The 16,845-nt window shown below is 40.7% G+C and overlaps 1 protein-coding gene across 1 annotated transcript in view; it reads right to left on the bottom strand.

The window, feature by feature from the left end:
* The window catches only part of GRIA3 (glutamate ionotropic receptor AMPA type subunit 3), a 163,153-nt gene that overhangs the window by 30,844 nt on the left and 115,464 nt on the right, over positions 1 to 16,845 (bottom strand). Inside the window, exons 12-13 of the mRNA XM_026848517.1 lie at positions 12,705 to 13,081; positions 5,085 to 5,283 (exon numbers count right to left, since the gene is read on the bottom strand). Coding sequence (XP_026704318.1) covers positions 5,085 to 5,283; positions 12,705 to 13,081 — 576 coding nt within the window. The remainder of the gene's footprint in view (positions 1 to 5,084; positions 5,284 to 12,704; positions 13,082 to 16,845) is intronic.

Genomic DNA, 16,845 nt, shown 5'->3' with positions numbered 1-16,845 from the left:
TTGCTGAACTATTCAGACTTGATGAAACCAAGAAAAGAGAAAAAGGGGGACTGTCTTCGGGGCCATCTTTAACATGACATCCCATGTCCTAAAAATTGTAGTTTTATATCAGATTTTATGTTTCTATGAAGTCCAGAAAGGCTGGACCCGGTTTGAAAAGAACTACTTTTTGAGAAAACCGATGAAGAGGGATTTCAAGTGCTGAATGTCCCCACACAGGTGTAAATGAACAGTACTGCCTTCTTGCAAAACATTAAGAGCAAAATACCAGTGAAGTGTCTGGGCAGGCCATCCACATGCAAAAAGAAGTGAAGTCTTCACTCAGGAGGCACAAGGAAAGCATGTGCAGACTCTTCGGTGCCCTCAAGCCAGCTACCACTCCCCTGTGTCCTGAGGTAAGGGAGACTTTAGTCTTAGCTGTGAATTTCATGTTGCTTTGCAAAAAATTCCTAAAAATACTATCTGAAGTATCTAAGTTGTGCTGGAAGGCTGTCAGCCTGTTTGACTCCTCCAGGCACTGAACCGAAAGTCTTTATCAACAGCAGGAGCAATGTCAGTGTCCAACTCTCTACCCAATACTCACGAACATCAGGGCCAGGTAGGAGCAACCAACTGTAAGAGCAAGAACCATTATGTCCAAAGGATCTTTGGCCTTTCTACTGAAACTCCTAACACACCTGGCAATCAATGCCATTTCCAGCAGAAAAAATTAGGAACTGACTTCAGAGCAGCAAGTCATTTCATCTGAGGCACGGGATAGTGAAGTCATTTTGTCAGGGACACCCTTGAAACTATTACTGAGAAAAATCCATCATTCTGCAATAAAATAGCAGTCCTCTGAGGCCTCCTTTGTCCTTAGTTTTAGTTAAGAGTGATTAACTACATTGGTAATGGTGTGATATGATCTGCCTTCAGTTTCTCACAAAAGGGAGAAGGCTCTAATGCAAGATCTTGCTACATGTTACCTGCCTCAATATTTCAACCTGTAAAGCCTTGTCACATCAGATCCATTTTGAGGACACCTTCTAAAATTTCAGGTTTTCAGTAAAGTGTATTTAGTGTGTCAGCTGTGTTTGTCAATGATCAAACACATACTTTGCAAGTTATTTTACAGAAGCCTCTTAGCACAGATACCTGCTAACAATTAAAAGAAACCATCATAAATTCAAGAGCAATTTATATTCTAAATGTCTAGAAACACGTTCTGCTTCTACAGAAGTTTAAATACAGCCAAGTTTACAAAAGAATTACTAATTCGTTGTAAAGGTCATGCCTTTTGAATATGTGCATATTGAAGGTGTGAAACCCATTAGATTCTGGTATTATACTTAGGCTCAGTGGTGAATTTGGATTAAATGGTGTTATATTGATTTGATGAGCTGCTCAGATATGCTGAAGCTTTAATTGAATGTATTAGAAGATGTTAATTCTAACACATATACCCTTGAAAGTAGTAGCTTAGTGATTTGAAATTGCTTTCTAGTACAGGCCTTTGCCAGTTTTCAAGAAAGAGAAAGAGGTATTTTGGAGTCCTTAATCTGAGGCGGTATGTTATTAACTATCCAAGGAGAGGTTCTTTTCTTCTTCAGTATGGATGAGTGCCCTTTGAAAGCCAAAAGGGAATTGATGCAATCTATTGATTGCCATTTAAATGCCTTTATAAGCTAATTAGTGCAAAATGTAAAATGTTTCTGAGCAGAAACAAGCCACAACCATGAATATACAGGAGCGCTCATTTGGTTCTTAGATATACTGGGGGGGTTGCAGAGAGTCACCAACAAGTGAGGAATGTGAATAGTGCCTGCTGTGAAACTTATAAAAAACAGACTCTCATGATGCAACTGTGAGAGCAATGTCACACTGACAGCGGTCATTGTGCACACTTGAAACAGCAATGGTGTATCTAGCTTTAACCTACATAGATGGGATAGCGTCTATCTGGGAGACATTGTGATGTTTAGGGAAACATCCAAGTCTATAAAATAGGTCACTAGCTGGAGTCTGCCCAGGTCTGAAGTGGCTGAAAGTCATTACCATCTGTTCATCTGAAATGAGGTGCTGGTATCAGTCCAGTTCCCAGCAGATAGGTATCCACACCGTGAAAGAAACCTCCACAAGTGATCCTACTTGGAAATGGGGTTGGCAGAAAGGAGCTATGGACCGAAGGCTCTAAAGGAGCTCATTCTAGCACATGCAGACAAGATGGAAACTCATTTATGTGTTGTGCCTCTATGATGCATTAGGAGGCAATTCTTCCTTGCTGTTGTCAGTCTGGCACATTTCACTGCACAACAGCAGCCATCAATTCCTGACCAGTATTTTTGTTTGAGAAACATTTTAGCTTTATCTCTAAGAAGATATATGCCCATACAAGCTTGTTTATGGGATCTTGGAGAGACTGTCCTGTGCCTTCTGTGTGAAGTCATTGCCCAGCTACAAAGCCAAGTTACTGTTCTCCAGTGCCTCTGCACACATGCTGACCTCCTGCTCACAGCCACGTAACTTCTCCCATCTCTAGGGAAGATTTAGCTACCTCTCACAGGCCACAGGCAGTGTGTACATACTCATGGGCAACCAGTGTAAGTAAGGATTGCATTCATTTGCTCATGTAGTCATCCCCTCAGTTAGAAGCTTCCTTTCTCACTGGGTAGATGATCCTGACCCACTCAGCCAACTGCTGCTTCAATTGGTTAAATGCTGGTGGGGAATGGGTAGAGGATGATATCCCCCTCACAGAGGAAATAAGCACCACACTGTACCCAGGAGGACTCACAGCTTTTTCTGACTCAGACCACTATGACTCCCACTAATGCTCTGGTAGTAGTGAGAAAAGAGCTTACAGGGAGAAAAGTATCCCAAACCACAGAGCATGCATAGTCTGTGCAGCAGCGCTCAGAAACCCGTGTCCTCTAAGAGTTATTTGAAGTTTCAGCCATCATTATCATCTTATTAAGTAGCTAATACAAAGACTGTACAATGAAGTATTTACACGAACACATGCATTTCATAGAATCACAGAATCCCAGGTTGGAAAGGACCTCAAGGTTCATCTGGTCCAACCTTCTTTGGCAAAAGCACGGTCTAGACAAGATAGCCCAGCATCTGTCCAGCCGAATCTTAAAAGTGTCTAGTGTTGGACACTTAATCTAAGACGAAGATTTTGCCCTTCTGAAATCAACTAAAGGAGACTCACAACAGTTCCATGGCTTCACCATTCTATTCAAATTAATTACTCTGCAAAAGTTAATACAACTGAAATTATGTTGTGTGCCTTGAGAATGCTGAGGAGAGAAGCACCACCTAGGGCCCATTCTCCCTCCCACTTGGCCCATCCAGATCACCCTGAGCTGCTGTTACACCCCGCTCCACCACTGTCAGGGCTCTGCTCTCCTCCTTCCCATACGACTCCTCTCCCCGCCTGACGGAGCTGCCAGCTCCTGACAGATCATCCTCATTTACAGCCCTGCTTTCTCCAGCACCAGGAGGTAGTCATAGCTCATCTCAGGACTATTAACAGCGCCACAGAGTATTCATACATTTACTAGACTTTGTATCCTTTCACACAAAACATTTATTCCTTTGATCTCTCGATGAGAAGGGATTTCCTTGTTATGTCAAACTATTAAGGAAATGAAGAAACACCCCTATACAATCCCTCTTTCTGTATTAATGGTAACAAGGTATTAAAAAAAGGGCATTTTGTCCCCTTAGAACAGTATAGTGACTGTAAACAGCACCAGTATTTCTAATCAAGTTATACTACCGCTTCTGACAGGCCCATTCAACTCTTTTTTTGCTGTGCAGATAATACTGTCTGGGGCTGATAATTAAACAGAATACAAATTTTTACACACTCATGTCACCCTTACAAGGTCAGTGTTTATCTTAAGAATTTTAATACAAACAGAAGCCTTTGTAACGTACCAGCCACTACAGTTAATTAAAAACTACTATTTTTATATAAAGACATTACATGTAAGTAAGACAGAATACAAAAGCTTCATAAAATACCCTTGCATTCACTTCCAGCTTTACATCAGATTTATACATAGATCTATCTCTGTGTGTGGTTGTGTAGTGAAATTTTAGGCAAATTCAAGGAGTCCTCAGTATTTCATCAGCCTACAGCAGCAAGGTTTTTTTTGTCTCCCTCCTCCCTCACACTTGCATCTGACCAGTATGTATGACAGGCAGCAGGGACCACTTTTCTATACAAAAAATGTTGGTTTGAATGGCATCTGATTGGCACTGCTGAGAGAGAACCAAGAGCTCCCTGAAAAGGCTGAGCATTTCAGTTCACCCTTGGAAAGGCCAGAAATAAGAGCTCTTCAGGTCACAACATTTTAAGATACATAAAAGTGGTCTGAGGTCATATTTAGACTTTTTAATGACCCTCACCAAACTCTCTGCAGTTCAGCTTGTGGTTTGGCAAGTGGAAAAAGAAAGAATGATCTTAAATGAAAGTGTATACCCCCCCCCTACCCCAAAATACTGCAAACCCAGCATTGCCCTAACCAAGGTGAATACACACCAGTGTTCTGGGGTACAGAAATTTCACCCCTAACTGCTTGGTACAGCCTCAGCCAGATGCTGGCGAGCAATGAAGACATAGCAACAACAATTTCAGCAATCAGTGTACCATACAGAAATGAATGGCAACACATGCCTCCCATCCCCCTTCTCATTCTGGCCAGTGAACACGGATGTAGGATGGCATTAACGGCTGCCAGCTGGGCAAACAGAGCAAGTAGGTCAAGAGCATCACTCCTCCAAGTTTTCTTTGCTAAATATTGTGCTAATGATTACATTCTTGCTCATCAGATCGAGGTTCTGAAACTGGTGTTAAAAAAACCTTTCCCATGACAGCAGAGGGCAGGTTTTACATCTTGAGATGTTTCAGACTGAGCAAAACCACACATTTTTGATAAACTGCCTTTTATATTAAAATCTGCAGTCCTGTCCTGATTGCACAGAACAACTTTCACCTGAACAGCTATTACAGTTGGGTAAAACCAAATGACTGAATTCCATATATTAGGCACTTACAGTTTAGAAAAGCTCTAATGGAGATTTAACAGACTTACTCTGAAGAATTCTTTGGTTGAGCCTGAGTCCAAAGTGCCATAGGCTATTTCGGTTTGTTTAGCCAGGTCCTCTGCACTCTCTATGGGAGAAACCATCCTTTCCACCGTAAGGAAGGCAGCAAGATTAGCAGTGTAGGAAGAGATAATGATGAGAGTGAAGAACCACCAGACTCCTCCAACAATTCGCCCTGAGAGAGATCTATGGAAAAACACACATCATCAAATTGCTTTGAAAACATTCCTCTGGGTTTGTTTGTTTTTTTCATTGAAGAGAAATTCACATGCACAACCATTTTGGCCAGATCCTTCAGGCTTCTGTGAACAGGCAGAATGTGATCCAGTTCCTGACACCCTTCCTCAGGAGAACAAACTCAGTGTGCACCTAGTCTTGCCTAGTTAAAATCTCTCTCCAGTCTTTCAGTGAAAACAAGGACAATTAATTAAGAACTAATTCATCTGAGCCAATGCCACTGGAGGCTTGGAGAGGAACAAGCTTCCCTGGCTTCCACAGACCCTTTGCTGAGAGTCTTTTGCCAGAAGACTTTTGTCTCCTCTGCTTGCCCAGACTTTCCCTGAGGCTGGATTTGCCTGCTTCGATCTGCCAGCTTTGTGTCTCTTTGGGGGCTGCCCGGCCTGGAGGACACAAATGTACCTTTTACTGCACTGACCCTCAAAATGTTAAGATGTAGTAAACTGCAAAAAGGAATCTGAGTAAACATGCAGAGGAATAAAACAGAAGTGATCCAGTATCCTTCTCTCATCATAACCTAGCAGGAATTACAGACTGAATCTGTATACTGAAGTGAGGAAAGAGTCTGGTTTGTTTTATGTTTTATGATAATTAAAATTTGCATGTTGCATTGTTCCAAGTCAAGCATATTTCTGCTTTAAAACCACCAGAGCAACAGAAAGAAGCAGAAAAAAAAAATCCATGTTCTGTTTTTGTTGTGGCTTTTCTTTTATGAAAGGACACCATAAGGACTATAAAAAAGCCTATTTGTAAATAGATAATCACAAAATGCCTAGTGGTCAAGAGGTCTAGATCCTGTCAGTAAGAGCTCCTAATGCTTTAAAGCAACTGAACATCAGACTCAAAATATCTGTTCAGGGCTGAAGGATGTCAGTGCCATGCTGCTCAGCTGGGCGGGGAATTCCACTGCTTTGTAAAGTGCTCATTCTTCAAACACAGCATGTTGACCAGTAATCATTTCAGGAGCTGACACAAAGCTATTTAATATATTTTCGCTTAACTCTACTGATACCAGTGGAAGGAAGAATTAATCCCAGACACATTAAGTCCATGGAACCTCTGTGCTGTGGTCCTCCATTTGTATGAAGGGAAGATACAGAAAGCAAGAAAACTCTTACCTGCTTATTTGTTTCCTTCAAGCCCCTCAGTGCCATCCCCAGACAGTGGGTACAAGTTGTCCTACCAACAGATGGAGACAGGAAAAACCCCAAATTCTTGTGACATGCCCCCACCCCACCCACACAGGGGGGGGTTAGCTGATAAACTGCCTAGTCTTGGCCAGAGCCTGTGATTGCCCAAGCCATTAAAAAAATCCCATTAAGAAAAAAAGAAAAAAACCCATCCAACATTAAAGAATACACATAAGAAAAAGATAACCAACACAATAAAAACAGGGAGTGCAATCTGGAAAAGGTGAGAGGAATGTGGAGAAACAAACAAAGAGGTGAAGCGCTGCTATTCCCCACTCTCTGCCCAAGGAACTGAAGCAGCAGCTCCCACTGAGAGGGCAGATGCAGGCTGTTTTCTATGGATTACAGCACACACCACTTGCCAGCACAGATATCACCCCAGGGACTGCTGCATCAAAGTCTGTGCAATGTGCAAGGCGGTTCAGGTGGTTACAAAGCTTAGGGAAGCTAGAGGAGTGAAGCATCACCTCTTTGTCCATCAGGAAGCAATGACTTTCCAGGTGTGAACTCTGAGAGACACCACCATCGCTCTGACCTGTGTGTGCCTCCTCAGGGCAGGCACACATCCCCTGGATCACCAACAAGCAGAGGAGGCTTCCCTGCCTTTCTTGAGGGACTCCCAAGAGGAAAAAAGGCTTCCAAGTTTCAAACTGGGCTGTGCTGCAGCTGTGCTCACTAACAGAAGGCTACTGTGTAGCTGCAAAGGTAAGTTACAGAAATACAAATCCAGAACAAATCTCTCTACCTTGCTCTACATTCTTTGTAGATATCAAGTGATTTTAAATATGGCTAAAGTCCTTTCTGGCCAGCTCCCTTACCAGTTAGGGTCTTGGTTTTAGCTACTTTGTAAAACTCAATACCCTACACACCGAATCAGCCTCTTATAAGGGCTGATGTAATTTTGACCAGCTGCAAAGCAGTGCTTGATGAACTTGTCATGTAAAGCTCCCTTGGGAGCCAGCAGAGAGAAAGAGAGGAGACAGTCACCCTCAGAAAGAGATTTATCTTGCTTGGTGTAGTGTGGGATAAGTCTGAAGGTACTCATCTGTCTCATGATGTTGGAAGAAACAGAGATGCCCAACTAAAACGCAACCTATTCCTTCTAGATGGTTATGTCAGGTGAAATTCATCTCCCTTTTGTTCATTCCTTCACTACGTACTTTCCGTCTTCAGAGATGACCTGGAGTTGAATTCCTCCTCCCTGCAGTGAGGTGGACAGTTTCAGAGCCAGACTGAGCAGAAGCCTGGCTAGCAGGTTCAGTGGATGAAGCATCCACCTGCATACAGCACGACCAGCTATATCTGTGGTTTCCAGGCTCCCGTGGCCCTTTTCCTTTACAGTAGGTCTTGAAATGGGATGACAAAAAAAAAGACTTGCCAGGGTGTTTAGATAAATTCAGTGGAACTATTGAGAACAAAATAGTGTATGTTCATTCTTCCTATAGTTTCCCATAGGAAATGTCTTACTTGCATTGGTAGCTGCCCCTTCTATTAGCAGGACAGATGGGTTGCTGGGATGAAGATGTGCAGAAAACAAGCATTTTCCAAACCAGTGAAACCTCAAGCTCACACTGCTGTAACAATAAAAAGTCTGTGTCTAGCTGCATGCTCATGCAGAGAAAGGTAAAAATATCTTGCTCCAGAGATCTTGCAACCTGCATGAACCAAGTCAGACAGATAGAGGACACAAAATGGAGAACAGCTGAAAGGCAGGGGAAGGTGGGCATGGCTGGATCTCATGATGAAAAAGGCACTCCCCAAAGGTACTACATGCAAGAGAGGGGCCTTGTTAGATGAGGACCAGAGCTGTTCTCAGAAGAGTTGAGGTCACTTGAAGGAAAACTGGATGTTACTAGAGTTGTTTCTCCCACAGTCTTCCAGTGAGGATGAAAAGGAAGATTAAACAGCTGCTACTACAAAGCAGCCTGGGCTGACATAGCTGTAATTGGTGGTAACACAGGATGGGGCAAAAGAAAAACAAAACAAATCACAAAGATGACACCGAAGGAAAGAAAGGCAGAGAGCCAAAAACCAAGAACATGGACAAGCATGGCCTGGCAGCCTCTTTGTCCAAAGGACCCCAGCCACCCCAAGTCCATCTGCTGATATGAAGACTCCTTATACCCACTGCAGGAGCTGGTGTAGAGGGATGTGGGAGAAAAAGGGTTAGTACATAAACACTAGGCTGGTAATAAGAGAATACTTGTATGGTTTGTACTGTGAACCACAGAAATGTTTGTCCATTACTGAGATAATAATTCTAAAAAAATTCGATCACAGCTTTTAACACCATGACCAATTTTTCTGATGAAGACATACCTGTCCAAGTGTGCAGTGTTGTAATTTAAAAACAAACAATTAATGCTTTATCCCAAGATGTAATTTTTCAAATTATCTCAATAAATACATACTTTGCATGGCATTATTTTAAAGTGAGTTACCATGTTAACAAATGAGTGGAGTAACAAAGACCTGGAATAACAGAATTATAACTCAATTATCTAAACAAGGTCAGATGGTGTTTTCAAAAGGAAGTAAACAGGAAGAATGCATACCTTGAGAGGAAATTTAAAAGGAAGCATGGAGTCAAATGAAAGCAAGTTAGTAACAAGAGAAAAACAAAACAAATACTCAAATTCACATTCAGCTTCCACAAGAACAATACATTCAAACAAAACATCTATTTATCAAAATAGTTTGAATTTTGTTTCTACTCATGGCCATAAACCATATTTGGTTTTTTATAGTACACAGAAATAATAAGCTTCTCACACTACTCAATTTTTAATTGGGCTCTTCTGATCAATACAAGATGGCTGTTCTACTGACAAATAACCCTGAACAGCTTTGGTGCAAACTCTCCTTTTCTAGAACCCTTTCATATTCTGAGGACATGTTACCTGGTACCCGCTGAGCTGCGAGCTCAGTCCCTGCCTCAGACCCAGCCAGCCCTCCTCTACCTCTCCTGCCAGCCTCATGTGGCCTGGCAGCCCTCGCCTCAGCTACTGAGACAGAACACAATAAATAATAGCATCTAAAGTGCTGACTTGAGATGCTTCCATCATAGGAACTGGCAGTGGGAGTTTCAGAAATATCTAGTTACCCAGCTCATTGCTATTTTGAAAGTCCCACAAAGTCATTCCCATGGCCTTTAATAGGAGTCTCTTGAGTCTTCTGCTGTGAAAATAGGGACCTAGAAATACACCCTTTTAAATGACCAACCTCAAAAGATAATTTTTAATGAGCACCCTGTCTTTTTCCATCAGCAATTAATTAATCTAGCCTCTTTGTTCCACATGAATAAAGAGCAAAATGGAAATACATGCTCTCATTGAGATTTCAAAGATACTTTTGCTCAGAACAGTGTTACAAATTTGACTGTTTTCTCCTGATTCCATTTGCTGTACACATCTTACATTAAAGCAAGTTTAATAATTTACTTTTGATCCATCAAAAGTGAATTTTCAATGCTTCAGCTCACTATGCAGAAAACACAGCAGCCTTTGATAGCAGAACAAAACTGCTGGAACAAATGTTGATTCCATCAAGGGATGCACTAACCCCTATCCTTTGGCTGCTATCTGATTCTGTTTAGATGACTCCTATTAAATACAGAGAGGAGAGTATAGGGATATATCCTCTGGAATATCCACACAGCATACTCACCGAGGATAGATCTAACTAGTCATTAGATGTCACAGCTGTTCCACACAAAGGCAGCTGAAAGAGCCTTTATCAGCAAGTACAAAAGTGATCTCTCCAGACTGCTTGTCGGCATCTCTCTACAAGTGCTGTACGCTCTCATATAAGAAATTTATTCAGACAAAACTCACAATGGAAGAATGAAGCCCCTTTTAATGGCAATAAAATAGTATGAAACATTCATATAGTCAATGTACTGTGAATGGTGTAACCTTACAAAGATACGTATTAAGAATTAAATACTTGGGAATAGTCCCTTCTACGGAAAAGAAATTTGACATTTAATCAACTTAAATCAACATGTCGGTCAAAGGAACAGTGTTTCTAGAATTTAAACCAAGGTATTAAATTTATCTTTTTTTCAGTAACAATGCATGTAACTGCCTGGAATCTGTTATCATGAAAGATAACAAAATAACTGGACAACGTCTTCAAATGAGGGCCATGTGTTAATACTGAGCTAATAGCTTCTGATGGGCAAATCATCAGATAAAATAAATAGGTTTACTGAAGTCTCTTTTTTTGGTAGGTATTTCCAAGGCACTTATCATGGTAGTATTGAAAAAAACAGAATATGTACCACTCGTTATATAAGGTAAATAGCTGAACATGTCAAAGAGTCACATGAGAGCTTAACAAAAATCCTATGCACTTCTATTTAACTGTCAATAAACAGAACTAGCGTAAACAGTGCAATGCCTGCAGCTTTCCATGTGATGTCCCAGTGCTTATTTCCCGGTCCTTTACATTGGGCACATACATGGTCAACAGCAATTTAAATGTTATCACTACTCATCACCTTTAACAACAAGTAGAGAGGCAAAGTTTCAGTACAGAATTTAGGTGTAAAGCAGAAACACAGCATACAAACAGGAGGAGAGGGCTAACAGCTATAACCATTCAGCAAGGCAGCACACCCCAACACTGGTAACTGTGAAAACTAATGCATGGTCATATCCAGGCCAAAATGTGTGTGTGTTTTATGTAGGGCATACATGTGCATCTGTTGATAAGTACAAAATCTAATTGCTGCTCTCAAGACTTAAAACATATGCACGACTTGCATCAACTAGCAACAGGCATAAGCCAGTATCTCTGAAAGTCCTGGATTTTGCTGTGATCATTAGGAGATTTCAATGTGCAATGACTTATTACATTACAGGTAAAATCATGATCCTGTCCATGAAACTTCACAGGAGTTTTATCACTTGCTTCAGTGAGGCTACCACTGTATGTACCAGGAATGTACTATATGTACCAGGAAAACCTGGTAACTTTTCAACGATTCAGGTATTGAAAAAGGCACACAAAGGTACACAAATATGGGGACTGACAAGGTGTATTTCAAATAAAAGTACTTAGTTAGAAAAGATCTGTCTCTCTTGCCTTAATTAGCTAACTTGTTAAAGGGAAAACTGCATCCTGTTTGTACTAAGCAGGTATTTTTAATAATTAAAATAACTGTAAACTGGTTGTTATTATTATTATTATTATTATGATTATTATTATTGTCATACAAAATGTAACTAGTGCTCCATCACTAAGAAAGTAGTTCATTTTACTACTTATCACAGGCACATTACCAAAGTATTTTACCAGGGCAAATGTGGAAACATTCTATATATTATTCAAAAAACATTTGTGGTATGCATTGTTCAATCAGAGAGAATGTCACTATTCGCAGGTTTTCAAAATGCTTCTTTAAAAAAAATAAATAAATTATGTAGTAGTTAATACCAGTGCTCTCTGTTAAATTGGAACTTATATCAAACAGCCTTATTCAGAAAGACTGTCTTCATGAATAAGAAAAATCTTTATGGAAACTGGCAATGCTCATTAGACCATATTGACTATGAACACAGGGACAACAGATTAGACTGGATTGAAATAACAATACACATACAGGGTGGTTCGCAGTAACTGTTAGAAGGGCACAGATGGAGACCTGAACATATGAAAGACAGGGGTAAGCAAATTAGTAATAGATGAAAGGATGGTTCAAGAACAAAACTAGATAAATTAGGCACAAAAGAAAGTAAAAAGAATAGCAGAAGCCATGACAGGAGTGGAGGTGTTTTAAAGTGCTGTTGCATGTGACTTTTTAAAATAACCAATTCTTATTTTGCAAAGCAGAATGTTATATGCACCAAGGAGATGACCGTAAAATGAGATATGCAGCAAAAACACGGTAGCCCTCCAAGCATTGCTGAAAACAAAAACCCTATGCATTTTAGAGCCTCAACATGGTGTATATAAGTTTGGCAGAAATGCATAAATGGCATTATAAGGCAATGCCACTCACTCTGGAGGTGAATGTTAGCAAGCATGGTGGCTTGATGATGATACTTAGCATTGAATGGAATGTCAAAATAAAAAATTTGAAATTAAAAAGAAATTTGAAAAAGTAACATATATGCACCATGGCATCTGAAAACGACCATAAAATGCAAAAAGGTGATGGAGTGATATGGAACAAACCTTGGAGAAATATCGCATCCTTGCTGCATAAAGGCACCCAGGGAAAACCAAAGGCTGTTAAATATTCCAAACTCATTTGGAGGGTCGGGAGGATTCTGTGGGTCACGTGGTTCTTCACTGCTGTCTTCCAAGTGCCATTCGTAAGGGCTGAATCTGCTGACTAGGAAAAGAACTACGCTGACGCCAATGTAAGCAAAGACTATACACATCCAAATTTCATAAGCCAAAGGATCCAGGAAAGAGAATACACCCGGTTTAGATTTCTGAGGCTTCTTGATCATGATGGAGATGCCCAGGCTCATAAAGGGTTTGGAAAAGTCTATGACTTCTTCTCGCACCAACGTTATGGTGAGGGGGGCAACAGCTATATCTGCTCTCTGAAAAGGGAAAACAAACTCAAGTTAGTTACAAAACAGTTGCAACATGATCACAATCTAGAGTCTCAGGCTAACAAATCAGATGACAAATTACAAGAGGGAGTAGGAAACATTTTCTTTGAAGCCTATTTTGCAGTCACTGAAGTTAAGGACTGCATCATATTTATGGAAAACTATTAACAAGAAAAATTACAATCAAATCAGTGCAAGATCCTCATGACAGAGGCAGATATGTACCAACATGCATTTATCTTTCTATAAAGTTAAAATGGATGAATAAACACTATGCGACCTGGACAATCAGATGGCAACTAAAATGGATGTCATTTTCTAGTAATGGTCTGTATCCATCCACCTGTCTTGAAGACCTTGGGCCAATTATGTGTTTGTAATATTTTAATTTTCTCCTTTCCATTCTTTCAGCAAGTTCTCTTGCGTTACTGATCAGTCCAGGATTTTTAAAAAGAACCCAAGAGAAGTAATCAGTCACTGAATTTCAGCTGCATTTCAGTGCTACCACTCACACACTCCTTTGAAACCCCATTGCAGTAAGGGATAGCAGATGGTAAAACAGTGGAGTGATAGGACCTTTCTATGGTCACTGAAGAACAGTAACACAGATTTGTGAGTCCCTAAGAAGTAAACAGCCTGGGTTATCTGAGAAGAATGCAAAGCAGTATTTTCCACTATAATGTATGCCATCCTGTCTTACAGAATTTAGCTCTATAGATCAGTGACACAGACCATGGGGCTGGGTCACCTGGAAGCACAGTCTCATCTCATCTCATTGCATCTGTCATTCACCAGCATGTTTGTGTACCCTGAACCAATACCTTTCCCTTCAATCAATACATCTTTGCTGGATTCCATGCGAGGGTAAGAATGTGAAATAAAAAAAAGTACTTAGTTACCTGATTAAAAATAACATTCCAGAATAGATTTTCAACACTTTTAATCATATCTGTATTTCTATGCCAGAAAGATTCAAGTCATGCCGTTTAGATAACCTAGCCTTGATTTAGCCACATACTCAAGTAGGTGTCAGCATTTGCAAAGGAGGGGACTATTATATTAAAAAAAGGCCCTTTTAATTTAAAAATGATTATGTGAGTCTACATACCTACACTTTTTTGTAATCTTATATTTTAAACACACTTAACTATTCATGTTATTGATACTTTTAAAGATGCCCTTTCATTGGCAATTAAGAATTTCAGTAAGAAAGAATGATTCTTAGGGAAAGTTTAACTTAGTAGTACCTAAACTGTGAACCTTTTAAATCAGATTTTTGTTTCCCACTAGTAAGTATGTATCTCTTTCTGGTGGAAAAATAAAACCTGATTAAGTAGAAGTCTGAATAAAAGCTAATAGGAAATGTTAATAAAAAGTAATTAAAATCTGTGCCATAAGATAACTGAATATGCCTTTATGTAAATCTGATGGTGATGTATGTGACATTCATTAATATCTAATTTTTTCCTCCTCCTAGATAGTCGGTCTGGTTTTTGTTTTTTAACTTTAATAAGCGTAAGTGGCGAAGGGTTCTCATAAGGTTAATCTCTGTATGACAGGCTCTGTGCCACCTCGGTGGAACTGTGCAGTCATGCCCAAGGCACTTTCTCGGTGTATTACGGCTGAGGCTAACGGCAGAGCTGTTGGACAGGAGTGGCCCTCTGCAGCCCTTCCCACCACAAACCTCCCTCTGTGAAGGACCCATCTGCACACACAACCTCTAGATTTGCTCCAGCCACTCAGGAATATCTTCCAACAGTTCATGCTGGCATGTGTAACTGCAAGGTATGTGTACAAGCTCACTGCTTGGAATAATCAGGCAAACCATGCCTGTGCATGTAAGGACCCCATTTGGAGATCATGGCCCTTGGTGTACCCTCTCACAGTCCTCCTCAGCCCCTCTACACAGTCATGTATACTAGGACATTGCCCTTCCCCTTGAGGAGAAAACCCTCACCTGATTTGTGGTCACTTACAGCAAAAATCTAGTTTAACGTGGCTTGAATATAAAATCTGAAAATGCCTTTGCATGCCTGGGTATTTGCTGGCTTTGCAGATGAATGTGTTAATCACATAAGAAACAGGGAGACTTGGGGGGACACAGAGTGTGGTAAAGGGACAGAATGATGCTGGAACTTGTTCAATGATGAAGTCCCCTGAAACATATACCTGTCCTGTAGCCCCTGCTTGTTGAGCTACTGTTAAATATTAGATGTCTGCAGTCAGTAAGTATGAGATGCACACAGAATATCAGTTTTAAATGTAGTGAGGGTCCACGGCTGGCTGGAAGACTAAGCACTTTGACCATGGCTACTGTATTTCATGTTGAACTAATGAGGTACTTACAAATTAATCCTTATTAGAGCAAGCTTAATGGATCAGGGCTCCTGCAGAGACCTAGCAGTGATTCCAGAGGAAGTGAAGCTTAGGTGGGCATCAGGTGCTTGACTGCGCAGCACTTCTGCACTTGGACAGCCTTGGAACAGCTTGTCAAGGTAGGAAAAGGCTGGTTCAGCTATAAAAGCACTTAGTTTCTGAAGTGTTTTCCTAAACTTGGAGAAATTTAATTCTCCCAAAGTAATATTTTAATTGTCATGAGTAGACATGGTGGAGCTCTTCCTAAGCGCTGATGCAGCGTGCAATAAAGTCTGTATCTCCTTCATGAGCAGCTGAATTCATGCAGAATATTCCTGTGGGGTCTTTGGGGGGGTTGAAGCTGATGCTGTGTTGAAGCCCAGACAAATCAGTTTTTAAAGGCTTGACTGTTACCATGTGCTCATTCATATCATACAGTACCAAATGCTTTGTAAAGGATTTAAATTTGCACTTTAATATTACAAGGGATACGAATATTTATTTTTCTGACACATTTCTGTATTCCTGCTTTCCTAGCATTTTTGACAGGCATTCAATATATCGGAAACACAAACACCCTCATGCCTTAAATGAATATGGCAGCAATTGTTCTCTGTGGAGGGAACAAGTGGGGGTTCAGACACAGGGTCTCAGGAAACCATCAACAATCAGGGCACTGAGAATGGACCAGCTACAATCCAGCACCCGAGCCTGGTTCACCACCACTTCCCTGAATCTTAACTGCCCTAAAGAGGTTAAAAAACAGACTGATCTTTGCTTGTTTATTTAGAGATACAGTATTTGAAATTGAGAGCTTATGGAGGGCTCTAAGCACCCTAAAGGAACATCAATAATTGCAGCACAGTTGTGAATCTCCCTCCCTGTTATGGCTGCAGATAAGCAGAACCCATAAAAATGGAGCTCGATTAAGAAGAACACAACCACAAACATGCCCTTCCCTGTGCAGAATTGAAGCAGGGTTTAAGAACCTCAACAACTAAGCTTCGCTAATCACTCATGACTAACGACATTTCAAACATCATCTTCACTGCATTTGAGCCAGGCAAGAAATGTCATGGATTCCTCTGAGGCTTGTTCTGTCTTTGCCTACTAGTGTGGGAGGGACAGATTTAGAGAGGACATGCAGCACAGAAGCATTACCCACTCTGTTCAAAGCTGACCTCAGGGGGCTGCAAACCTCAAGACTCTTTAAGGGGAGGGAGGAAAAAATAGCATATGGAAATATCCCTCTACATGGAGAAATAAAAAATGCTACGATGTTCCACCTCTATAATCCAAAAGGAGGGACGGAATTCTTCTGCGTACAGACCTAAAGATGAGTCTTCCTAACTTCAAAGCCATACACTAGAGACAGCAAGAGATACTGGCTATGCTCC

The sequence above is a fragment of the Athene cunicularia genome, assembly GCF_003259725.1.
Source record: "Athene cunicularia isolate RWA chromosome 4 unlocalized genomic scaffold, athCun1 chr4_part3, whole genome shotgun sequence".
NCBI lineage: Eukaryota > Metazoa > Chordata > Aves > Strigiformes > Strigidae > Athene > Athene cunicularia.
Note: the sequence above shows the minus strand (reverse complement) of the source record. Positions and strands in the feature narration are given on the sequence as shown.